Source organism: Lepidochelys kempii, chromosome 16, assembly GCF_965140285.1.
Source record: "Lepidochelys kempii isolate rLepKem1 chromosome 16, rLepKem1.hap1, whole genome shotgun sequence".
Classification (NCBI taxonomy): Eukaryota; Metazoa; Chordata; order Testudines; family Cheloniidae; genus Lepidochelys; species Lepidochelys kempii.
The window spans coordinates 7,723,047-7,735,796 of record NC_136395.1 but is presented as its reverse complement, the minus strand read 5'-3'; the positions used below and the strand labels follow the sequence as shown (position 1 = coordinate 7,735,796).

The 12,750-nt window shown below is 54.4% G+C and overlaps 1 protein-coding gene across 1 annotated transcript; it reads right to left on the bottom strand.

Moving 5' to 3' along the window:
- Nucleotides 1–643: 643 nt before the first annotated feature.
- Nucleotides 644–10,696, bottom strand: LOC140899123 (uncharacterized). The gene is given in 5 exon segments (XM_073314008.2): nucleotides 644–2,119; nucleotides 2,121–2,191; nucleotides 2,194–3,264; nucleotides 6,569–6,709; nucleotides 7,229–10,696. Coding segments are annotated over 4 exon segments (1,590 nt in total). The 5' UTR covers nucleotides 6,642–6,709; nucleotides 7,229–10,696; the 3' UTR covers nucleotides 644–1,744.
- Nucleotides 10,697–12,750: the final 2,054 nt, after the last annotated feature.

The following is a 12,750-nucleotide window of genomic DNA, read 5'->3' as shown; positions in this document are numbered from 1 at the left end:
CATAGGAAGAAATTCCTATAAAAATGGACTCTGGAAAGTGAGAACTTTGGGGTCTGATTCTGCAAACCAACTTCCAGGAGCATCAGATGTGCATCTGACTAGGCCCTGCTCCCTCCTCATGTCCAGGCCACCTGGCCAGTGGCTTGGCATGAGCAACTCTAAGCCTGGTAACTATGATAACATGTGTGTGTGTGAATAAATATGAGATTGAATGGAATGTTATAGCTATAACTAACTGCTTACTATGATTCTTTCTGTATTCACAATAAATGTGGTATTTTGTCTTTTCCCCTTTAATAAGATCCTGCTGGTTTTTATTTTATTGGTATAACACTTTCACTGGCTGGAGCAGCAGGGATCCTCCAAATGGCCTGCTTACTCTCACCACCACCTCCTCTAGCAACTCCCAGAAATACTGGTGAGCCAGTGTCCCAGCAGGGTCCAAAGGCCAGGTGTCTGCTCTGGGGGTTGGGTCAGAGCTATTAAGAGAGTCTTCTGAACTCACTGGGGAAGGGGCCTGTTTTCTTCTAGGTCTGACATATATATCTGGCATACTTTGGGGCTCTCAGGGAATATAAATGATGGAGATGATAGAAAGAAAGGATTCCCAGGTACTGGGGAAAAATTAAAATCAGCTCTGTGCTTTAAAATGTAACAAGTCTCTTTACTGTATATACATTAAACAGCTCTAATGCAGACCTCACAGAAACATCTCACACAGAACCACACATTGTCTGGGAAGGACACAGAAAAAGAATGAGAATAAAGAGAACAAATTTTTACTTCCAGGTCAGAAACCTCCGGCCCAAATTGTGTCACCTCACTGACTGCACATGAATGAGCAGGTCCTTTCCTTTCCAATTCTTACCAAAATGCCACTGGACGATAGTCTCTCCCGACTCTGCTGACCTTTCTGACACCCTACAAGGGTTTCACATTGGAGGTGGACAGCAGCTGCCATCCTGAGTCATGCCGTGTGGGATTGGCCTAATTCCTTCCCTGCATTTAGAGACAATTTTGTGTGTGTGACTTCTAAAGAAAGCTCTTTTTATCCAGTTCAGTTTTAAATAACTCAAGAGATGGGGCCCCAGCCCCCTAGCTGGGGAAATGACCCACAGCCTAACGGATCTCACTGGCAAAAGTTTTCCCCCAGTGTTTGGCCTAGATTTTCTTTTTCTTAGTTTTATCCCGTTATTGCTGGGAAGTGGGAATTAGTCTCACCCTGCCTGCTTCATTCCACTAGATGATCTCTGTCCATTCTCTCATAAGCCAATGCCGATGTCTGTGCGTGAGTCGACCTTTGAGACCCACAGCGTTTGAACAGGTTCTTACCCAATTTCCTAGAGGGATGTGTCTGGTTGGGGCAGTGCCCCGGGGTGAATTGCAATGTGCAGTAGGATGTGCTGCTGCATGTCGGGCCTCTCTCGCAGCCAGCTCTGCAGGAGTTAGTAGCTCTGCATGGCTGAAGCCTGAACTTCCCTCTGCTCCTGCACAGCTTCTGGGAGTGCACCGCTGGTAGCCTGCAGGTGATCAGTGCATGCCAGCCAATGGGGGCACAGCCCATGGGGACAGTCACTGGGACACTGAGCCCAAGGCTGGCTGCCTGAGGTCTGCCTTTGTCCCATGCTGCTATGGTGTTGCCAGAGGGCTGCAGGGCCTTGGGTGGATGTTTCCCTCCCTGGGGCCTGACGGCCAAGGTTGGGGGCAGGGCCCCTTGGCGCTTCCCAGGACCTGATGGCTGAGGTTAGGGGCAGGGCGCGATGGCACAGAGGGGCCAGTCCTTGTGAGCATGCTGGTGCTGGGCCAGGCCAGAGCTCTGGCTGAAGGCCTTGCTGCACTGGGCGCGCTGGCGGGGCTGCTCATGCCGGTGGGTGTGCGGCTGCTGCAGGAGCGTGGCGCTGTCCCCAAAACCCTGGGTGCACGGTGCACTGGCATAGAGGCACCGCCCCACATGGGCCCGCTGGTGTTTGCTCAGGGTGGAGCGGTCGCCGAAGCGCTTGCCGCACTGGGCGCAGGCGAAGGGGCGCTCCCCGGTGTGGGTCCGCTGGTGCTGCAGCAGGTTGGAGCTCAGGCCGAAACGCTTGCCACACTGGGCGCAGGCGAAGGGGCGCTCCCCGGAGTGGGCCCGCTGGTGCTGGGCGAGGTTGGAGCTGAGGCTGAAGTGGCGGCCGCACTGGGCGCAGGCGAAGGGGCGCTCCCCGGAGTGGGCCCGCTGGTGCTGCAGCAGGTTGGAGCTCTGTGCGAAGCGCTTGCCGCACTGGGTGCAGGCGAAGGGGCGCTCCCCGGAGTGGGCCCGCTGGTGCTGCAGCAGGTTGGAGCTGAGGCTGAAGGCCTTGCCGCACTCGCTGCACAGGTAGGGCCGCTCGCCCGTGTGGGTGCGCTGGTGCTTGAAGAGCGTGGAGCTGAGGCTGAAGGCCTTGCCGCACTCGCTGCACACGTAGGGCCGCTCGCCCGTGTGGGTGCGCTGGTGCTTGATGAGGGTGGAGCTCTCGCCGAAGCCCCGGCCACAGGCCGGGCACACGTAGGGCCGCTCGCCCGTGTGGGTGCGCTGGTGCTTGATGAGCGTGGAGCTGTCGCCGAAGCCCTTGCCGCAGGCCGGGCACTGGTAGGGGCGCTCGCCCGTGTGGGTGCGCTGGTGCCGGATGAGGTCCGAGCTCTGGCTGAAGCCCTTGCCACACTCGCTGCACTGGTAGGGGCGCTCGCCCAGGTGGGCGCGCTGGTGCTGAGCCAGCTCCGAGCTCTGGCCGAAGCAGCGCCCACAGCTGGCACACCTGTGGGCTTTCTCCCTGCTGTGCACCTGCTGGTGCTGGATGAGGTAGGAGCTGAGGATGAAGCCCTTGCCACACTCAGTGCACTTGTAGGGGCGCTCGCCCGTGTGCACGCGACGGTGCTTGAGCAGGGTGGAGCTGTCGCCGAAGCCCCGGCCGCAGTCCGGGCACTGGTAGGGGCGCTCGCCCGTGTGGGTGCGCAGGTGCCGGATGAGGTCAGAGCTCTGGCTGAAGCCCTTCTCACACTTGCTGCATTTATAGGGCTTATCCCCTGTGAAGGCTCTTGGTGGGGCAGCAGCATCATGGTGATTCCCTGTAGCTCCTTCACCGGGGGTGTGTTGGCTCGGAGGGCCTTGCCATTCCCAGCCTGCCTCGCAGTCACTCTTGGGACTCTGGAGAAGGGCCCCGCTGGATCCCCCTAGCAGTGTCCCATGCAGATCAGTTTTCTCAGGATCAGGCGTCTCCACCACATTGTCACCCAAAAATCCATCTACTGCTGGAACAAAGAGAATCTGGCCATGACTCAGCCCATGTGCCAAGGCAACCTTGGGGGGGGGAGGGGTAGCATGCAGACACAGGCAAGGGGGTTCAGCCCGTTTGAGGCCTTGTCTACACACAGAGTGGCACCTGTCTAACTTAAGATGTGATCCAAAATCTATTTGGTCACACCTGTGCCAAAGGCTGTGTGAATGTGCTTATTTCAGTCTAGCTTAAGTCAACTAGGCATAGGTTTTAAGGCACTCAAAGCAAAATCAGAGCGTCCACACACAGGAGTTTGCACCAGTTTCACTAAATGGGTTTTCACTCCTAAAGTGAACACACAGCAACTTCCTAGTGTAGAAGACTGAACATCAGCAGCTGATTTGTACAGCCTCCCAAGACAGCGCACAGGCCAACATCATGTCTTAACACCCAGAGCAAGGATGAGAGTCCTCCCAGAGCCCCCTCAGGACTTGGGAAGAGCTCTGGGTCGAAGAGACATTCAACAACAAGCCCCTTTCACCTTCCTTCTGGAACAGGCTCATTCCAGGCTGGGAATGTCTGCCCCAACATTTGCTCAGTCCTGAGATCCCTGCCTCCTGTGCACGCTCCTCTGCGCCATGAAGTGCCCACACCACACAAGGCAAGCTGCCTTCTTGTGCCCAATTACACACCCGCTTCCCATCCAGCTGAGACACATGCCCCAGATATTACAGCACACCTCGGGATGGTCTCTCCTGGCCCTCCCCTTGCCTCTCCTGGCAGCTTCCACCCCTGAGAAGCACTAGCCCATCTCTCGAGTTCTGCTCCATCAGGCTTCCAGCTGGAATCTGAGGGGTGGCGTTACTCTCTAAAGCCCTAGGCAGCCACAGGGCCGTAGCTGAGAGCCACGCACACAGGCACTGCAGGTGGAGCCCCTCAATATGGATGAGGAGGAAGGGCTGACGGAACCTCTGGGATGGCCTCCAGCAGTGCTGGACCTTGCTCTCTTTGGGACCCACCAGAGCCTGGCTTTGCGAGCCTGCAATGCCTGTCTCCATTCCAGGCTTCTGGGGAGAGAGAGATTTATTTATTGTCCCCAGTCAGCCCTGGAATGATGAGCTGCTCTTCCTACTGTATTGTGCAAAATGTGTTCTAATTATCGGGACAGGGCACCTGGAAAGGGCTTATAAATATGTCTAAACTACATTAACAAACCATTAAGGTTGCCAAGTCAACCCCACAGAAGTTAGGAAATGGCAGAATGAAGGTTGCTTGGCAGCCTTACCCTGCCCCCTGGGGCGTATGCACTAGGAGACAGTCTTTAATTACGTGACCCAATGCTATTTTTCCCACAGGATCCTGCCTCATTCAGTGTGCGGGACAGAAGGTGCTCAGAGAACAGGTACTTCAGTATTTCTTCTTTCCCTCATCAGCCAGTGTGTGGCCCTATGCAGTACTATACGACCCCGTCCAAACCCTGCCCAAATATAGAATTATTCATTTCTTCACAAGCTTCTCTAGGTTGCTCTCATGGCAGCAGCTTAGGCCCAATCCTCAAGGGTAGTTAGGCGCCAAACGTCCATTGATTTCAAGGACTGCCTTAATTCATGAATGGTGGTACAACACTAGCTCTGAGGTAGGAGGAATTATCTCCATTTTACACCTGGGGAACGGAGACCAAAGGTGTCAATGTCAACTCACTGTGGGTGCCCAATTTGGGATGTCGAGGGCCTGATTTTTCAGAGTACTCAGCAAGTTACAGCACTGTGTGTTCATGGCAGAGCCCCCATTTACATCAGCTGCAGCTGGGGGTACTCAGCACTGCTGCAGCTCCAGCCCCAGGTGTCTCAATTGGGCACCCAGAAAATGAGGAACAAACAGTGGCCACCTATGAAAATGCTGGTTTATCTGATTGCCCATCACACAGGAACTGTGCATCAGAGGCAGGGACAGGACTGTCCATCCTGTGCTCTGACAGGCTGAGGTCCCGTGAAAACCGAGAATGGGACGAGGCTCAGGGCTCCTGGGGATGCTATAGGGCTCACAGATCCCCGATGCCTCAGTCCCCTCAAATGGTCTCTGTCCCTCCCCAGCTCCTGCCCTGTCCCCCAACTCTGCTCCTATACCCACCTCTTCTGCCATGGCTCCTGCCCTTCCCCCTGCTACCCTCCCCAACCCGAGTTCCTGCCCTTCAACCACTTTGTTCTTACCCCCTCCCCTATCTCCCTCACCCCCTAGGCTTCTCTTCCCCCCTTCCATACTTCCCCTTCTTCCTCCCTTCCTGGCAGCACTGCAGAGTATGGAGGTTCTTGCCAGAAGATGGTCAACCCAGAAGATGCAGCATGAAAACCTCTCCCCCTGAAAATCCTGCTCAGGAGGAAGGGGCCAGCTGGCTGTTCCCTTCCTCATCCCCCACTTTCTTCCCAAGACTGACTCCTGACAGAAGCCGTCCAGCCTTTTGCTTCCAATATGGTGCTGCTCACTTGGTGGAGAATACACAGCTGGTTTTCTGCACTGTCGGAGGACCTTTCCTCCCAACCCCTGCAGAGGGCAGAGCTGGCTTCCAACCAAAATCATGACATCTCTGATAGGAATAAAGAGGAAGACCGATGTCTCTTCCCTGTTCCCGGCATTAAGGGGACTACATGAACTACAGCGCTCCCTGTCCTTGACTCAGGCTCACTACAGTACTGTCAGCAGCACTGTCCAGCGCTCCCGTCCACCTCTATCAGACACCGAAAAGCAGCACGTCCCCCTTCACCAGCCAGCTCGCGCTCTCATACAACCTGGGCAGCGTTCAGGCACAACAGAGTTACCCACAGGATGGTGTGAAGGTCTCTTAGTACCAGGCTTGGAGTGAAAGCTGTGTGGTAAAGCGGGAGTTGGATGAAGCTGGGGGAAGCGCTGCTCTGAGGTATCTACTGGAGGTGGAAGGGGAAGAGCCTTGTATAGCATTTGGGAGGGGCTGTTCAGAGAGCTCCGTATGTGACGGGATGATGGCCAGGAATGTAGCAGTCTCTGCCCTTAACCTCTTGTTTCTGTAAAGTTTCTCATGGGTGAACACTGGGTTGCTGAACCAGACCTGCCACTAAATGAGGCTTTCATCTGTGATTCTCTAATTCCAGGCTGATCACAATGTCTAATCAAGCAGAAAAGCCCCATTGCAGGAAGGTGGCTAAGTGTCACAGCCAGATCCTTACTCTGATGGCAGGCTTCAGCCCTTGCACAAGAGACTGGTGGGATGGGGCAGGAAAGTGACAGCTCAGCTCTTCTTGGCTTTCCCGCTTTTGGGTTCATGCACCGATGGTTCCTGAGTTGATTTAGCTTTTAGCCCTCACCTGTGAGCCTTGGGATATCTGTTTTCTCCAAGTCCTGGGGATCCAGGACCTGCAGCTCTTCCTCTCGTTCCATCCAGGAGATCACAAATCCTCCTCAGGGGAAAGGAAATGGGCAGCAGGTTACAAACTCCAAATCCTGTGCTGGAGGAGAAATGCAGCCTGAATGGAGGGGAAAATGCTTGGAGACGTCAGGAAAAGTAAGGCACCTGCTGGGAGATGTGCTAAGTCCCACAGGGACCCCACACGCAGCAGAACACCACTATTAGTCGGTTTCTCATTTCTAACCTTGCCCAGAGCTCAGGCCCTCCCCAGGACAGGGGACCTGGAGTCTGAGGGGTGGGAGAAGGGAATTAACGGGAGCATGAAAACACCGATACACATACACACCTGGCCTTTCCCCAGGAAGCTCTAAGGTGAGCACAAGGGATTTCTGTTCAGGGGTCACATCTATGGCCCCCACACCCTTTCCTGGTGCTTTACCATCCTTGAGTGAGCCCAAAGCTTAATGTCACTGATGGGACAGCGTCAGACCCCCCCAGTCTCCAGGGGCTCTTACGGGCACATATCACCACAAAACGTAAGGAGTCAGGGAAGATGTATGAGCTGGAGTCGACCCATGCATGTCACTGAGAAGAGGTCTGAGTAAAATCAATCCCCTACCCTGAGAGAGCAGAGTCCGGTCATTCTCCTGAATGATGGAGAGGGCCTCTGCCCTTTGGCCAAACAGCCCACTCAGCCTCCAAGAATGACAGGCATCTCAGCGAAACCAGCAGCACCTGAAACAACAGATAGCCCCACGCAACATCTTCCCCCAGTGCTGCCCCTGGCCCCAGGTGCCTGGGCCAGGGATGGAGAAGGAGGAGCAGAGCCAGCAGCTTGAAAACACACTTGAAATTGGAGTACTGAGGCCAGGCTGAGTCCCAAAAATGCAGCCAAAAGGCCAGGAAGACAGTGCCAGAGCCCCCCAGGGCCCAGGCCTCACTGCAACCAGCTTCTTTCCCTGCTCCGGGCAGCTGAGCCCTGCATTTAACACCTACAAACTCACTACCCAGGTTTCTTCTCCTGGGGCGACCCTGGAGAGATGGCATGGACGCCAGGCATCCAGCTATGGGGACCGGGGGCTACTGCCGGGGGGCTCTTGGAGGGAGCAATCAGACATCTCTAGGATCCCGCAGGCACAGGGGAGCGAATCACTGCCTGGCCTTGGCTGGGTGAGGCCTAGCACAGCAGGGCCAGCTAGTGCCATGGTCTCAGGTCATTTTGAGCCTTCTGATTGGTTATTCTGCCCAAAGGGGCGGGCAGTCGATCTCTCCCTCTCCCTCTCCCCTCAGCAAACCAAAGCCACTGGGATGTCCTCCCCCTTCCCCAGCCTGAGGTGGGGGGTGGGGCTGAACCCCTGGATCCACTCCCCAGTCTGGAAAGTGTAGAGGGGACCCCTCTGCAGCCCCCCCCCCCAGGCCTGGGAGAGGGGTCGAAGAGCCCAGGGGGAGCAGAGATTGGGGCAGAATTAATTGCTGGGCAGGGATGGGCAGATGTGGAGCAAGAGCTCCTGCAGCAGGGGCCAAAATCCCCTCAACCAATCCAGCTAGGAGCATGGCAGCACTGATTGTCCCCTGCCCTCAGGGGTGGGCAGGGCAGTCCAACCCTACAACACAACACAGTCATCCAGAACATCTCAGGATTTTTTCTCTCTTCAGGTTGGCAGCACTGGTGGTGAGATATCCTAGCAGGAGCATAGGCAGTACGGGGGAGGAGGGATGAGGGTAGGAAGGAACCCGGGGGGAGAAATGGCTGCTGGGACCAAGGCCCAGAGAAGAGGCTGCCTAGGAGATGGGCCTGCTGGGCTGGGACTGGGCTGCAGCAGGCTATGGAGAGAGGGCAGCCCCCTGAAAGGACAGTAGCACCTTTATTGCCAATGAGTGTGGAGTTGGGGAGGGGTCAGTGGGAGAGGTGTGGCGCAGGACATGGGGAGACAGTGCCCCATCTCTTATAAGGACAGAAGCCTGTAAAGTCTGGGCTGCCCTTGGTGAAGCAAAACCTCAGAAAAGGGAGGTATTCTCAGTGCTGTGGGTGAGAGGAAGGGAGACCAGGCTCAAAGGACAAGAGGAATGAGCTGCAGATTTCCTGGAAGGCAGATTTAAAAGCAGGTCAGCTCAGGATCTCAGCACCTTGAGTTGGCAGTCACATTCCCCACTGTTATTAATGCATACACACTGCCCCAAAAACATAGTTCCAGCTGCCAGCCAGCTCTGTCTCAGAAGAACGCCTTCTGCCTTGGGCTGCCTTTACTTTCCCCCAAGATGACTCAGAGCCTCTCATCTGGAACTAAAAGTTAATGGTAGCTTAGATGCAAGTGATCACGACCTGATCACATTTTAAATGTGCAAAAAGTTCAAAACAGCAATATATATATTTAATGCTTTAAAAGGATGAGTTTCACAAATCTGCAAACAAATGAGAAATCAGCTGGGAGGAAGAATTTAATCAGAAAAACGTGAAAAACAACTGGGAATTGTTTAAGACACTTTACTGGATGCACAAAAAGCCAACAAATGGAAGAAGGGGGAAATGGATAGTATTGAATATAAATCAGAAGCTAGGAAGTGTAGGAAACTGCTAAGGGAAGCAAAGAGACACAAGGAGAAATCTATGGCCAGCAGAGTTAAGGACAATAAGAAGGAATTTTTAAAGTATATCAGGAACAAAAAGAACAATGGTATTGGTCCATTAGTAGATGTAAATGGTAGAAGTATCAATAATAATGCAGAAAAGCCAGAAGGGTTTAATAAATATTTCAGTTCTGTATTTGTGGAAAAAAAACAATGATGTCATCTCATGATGATGATACTCTTTTTATTCCAATATCATCTCAGGAGGATTTTAAACAGCAGTTATTAATGGGTACAACATGCCCTTCTGCGTTTTAGGCAGTAAGCATGCATGGCTTTGGACCTGAGTAGCCTGGTTGTCTATTGCTTTAAAGAGAATTTTTTTTTCCAAGTAATTCTACTTAGAAAAAACAATGAGGAGTCCTTGTGGCACCTTAAAGACTAACACATTTATTTGGGCATAAGCTTTCATGGGCTAGAACCCACTGCATCAGAAAGTTGCAGTACTGTGAGTGGCTGGATACACTGGGCTGACTTGGAGAGGGCCGAGGCACATTATTGAGCAGAGAACAGGAGGTTGCATAGGAAGCATTTACATAAAAAAAAACACATATTACATGTACAGGCAATAGTAAGTGCCCTACTTAAAAGGGAATGTTCTGCACCAGCTGCAAAGTTTACCTTTTGAAGTGACACTTTCACTGCTGGCCCACAACTTTAACAGACTGGGTGATTTGGCTGATATTCCTCGATTGGGTCAGAATGGATCCTGTTGGCCTTAGAATCCATGAATCGCTCTTCTTAGGCCTACAGTTTACCTACCTATCCAGGGAAAGGGCTTTGGGCATGTTTCTTGTGAGAGAAAGCTCCAGGGGTTTGTAAGTGGTGAGTGTAGTCCTTGCAGCAGGCCAACATAGCTCTGAAGGACAGACTGGTTCCCTTTCTCCCTAGAGCAGGCAAGGCCACCACCAGATGCGGGGTTGATATATCTGGTCCATATTTTTAGAGACCCCATTATACAGCAGTGTAGCTACCTCTGAGGCGAAACACAGCAACTACTGTTCACAGCAACACTGGGACAGAAAGGCAAAATTCACATATCCAATTGAAAGTGCGGGGTGGGGGGGGGAGGAGGAGGATAAATTTACATAGGCAAAATATAACAAGCTGGAAATGGAATAGGGGAAAAGTGGCCACCATCTTTACACCTGTGAAGTGACACAAGGCTTCTCACGTCAGTGGGAGTTTGCTTTCAATGGGAGCAGAACCGGGCAACCTCCCACCCTTACGCAGCCAGGTGAGGGCTGCCTTAGACCAGTGCTGACCACCCGTCCCTTCGCGTGAGCCGTGGGGCAGGTGGGGAAACTGAGGCACAAAGTGACTGGCCTGAGGTCACCCAGCTGGTCAGTGGCAGACCCGGGCCGAGCCCCATCCACTGGGCCGGGCTGGCCGCTCCGAACACCACAGCGTAGCCAGACGGGATGTGCCGCAGCGCGCCGCCCGGCCCCGGCCCAGCCCCCGGCCCCCAAGCCCGGCCCAGGCCCAGGCCCCGGCCCCGGCGGTGTCGTGCCGGCCGCCCGGGGCACGCAGCGATGGATCGCGGGGCCCGCCTGCGCTGGCCGGCTCCACGCCCCCTGGCCCGGCCACAGCACTCACCTGAGCCCGCTCCGCAGCCAGCCCGGGCCGCAGGGTGCGCGGGGCCCGGGGACGCGCCGGGGAAGCGGCTTTTCGGCGCAAGGGCCTGTGGGAAACGTAGTTCGGCCGGCCCGGGGAGCCGTGACACCGGCCCCGCCGCTGGGGAGCGCCCTAGGCCCCGGCCCCGGCCCCCTTCGCCGGCCGCAGCTGAGGCAGGGAGCCTCCAGGCCGCCAGCCTCCACATCCCCAGAGGGCAGGCGACGGCCCCAGGCGGCCTGGGCTAAAGGGGCGCGTTCGCTGCCCAACCCCACCAGTCACCCTGCAGGAGAGCGGGGCGGTCTCCGGACATGCCCACCTGCGGCAGGGCTCACCACCGCCAGCCCTGGCCTCAGTTTCCCACCAAGTATCAGGAATAACCTACTTCCACCCCCTGTCATTAAACAGTGTCCCCCCTCTCCCGGTGTCCGCTGTATTAAACAACATCCAGCTCCCAAAAGAACCCAATTGATATTCCCACCCCTTAGGTTTGGGGCTCCACAATCCCTTGCAAGGCCTGCAAACTCTCCCTTTAAGTTCAGGAGTTCACAGCCCTTCTTGTTGCAGCTGGGCCCTGGCTGAGTTCTTCACTAAGCAGTCTCTGACTAAGCCTCTCAGCCTGTTTTTTGTCACCCACCTGATCACTCCTTGACCCTTCCCGAGAGGGTCTAATTGCCCCAAACATCTCTCCGAACCAGCACAGGGAGTTTTTCCTCACCCACCCTGCAAGGCTCAAGGTCCCAGGCCCTTAAAAGAATAACGGCCTGGGCCTTCCTTCACCTTCTCCCTCCCAGTCACTTCCCTGGGACCATCTTCCTGCACCCAGCACCCATTCTGATTCTTATTCCTTTGGCTTCCACTTGCCTTCTCAGGTTACCTGGAACAGGTAAGTGATCTCCCAGACTAGTTCCTCTAGCTGTGAAGGATCAGGATCCAGTTACAACAACGAGGAGTACTTGTGGCACATTAGAGACTAACAAATTTATTTGGGCATAAGCTTATGCCCAAATAAATTTGTTAGTCTCTAATGTGCTACAAGAACTCCTTGTTGTTTTTGCTGATACAGACTAACATGGTTACCACCCTGGATCCAGTTACAGACACAAATATATTTGGAAAGCTGCTTAGCATGATGCCCATTCCAAGGGAGAGAGATTTTCCTCCTCCTCACCAAGGGAGGAGGCAGCAAGCAGCAGAAAGATGAGGAATCACCTCCTGAATGCAATCCTGCTGCTCCAGAAGATGGTTCCTCAGAGACTCCCAGAACACAAGAAGAGTGGGGGGCCCTAGTGATCAGTACAGAACCCTCCAGAGCAGCCAGGATCAGGACCAGACCAAATCCCTTGCATAGTAGGTGCTCTCCACAAAGCCACCAATGTCCTTGTCCAAATCCCTCCTTACAACTCCTCCCTGCTGGGATGGCACCCAATGGCGGGCACTGGGCATCCTGGTGCTGCGGCACTATTATGATGGCTTTGCTGTTAGCTTGTCTTCCCCCATTTATCTGTTGTATCCCTCTGTTGTTGTCTCACCGTGTGCTTAGCGTTCAAACCCTTTGGGGGCAGATACCGGGTCTCAAGGAGCTACTGAAATAGAAATAATTAAGTGGTAGAGGGCTTGTCTTGTGCTCTCTCTCTCTCTCTCTCTCTTTGGCCCTATGTCCACATTGGAGGGCTTCACCTTTCAGCATTTCCTGTATTTTCTGTAGCTGCCTCCCACCCCATGGGGATGTGACAAAGACTCTGGGTCCCCAAACTCTGTGGATCCCTGGGTATGTGGGGTACTGCAAGCTCGGACCCGAGTCCAGGAGGTGCTCCGCACTCCTATAGGCACCTATAAGCTCTAGCACCGCATGAGGCCCCAGCAGACCCTCACTCCTACAGGTGCCTTCACCTGGCAGAA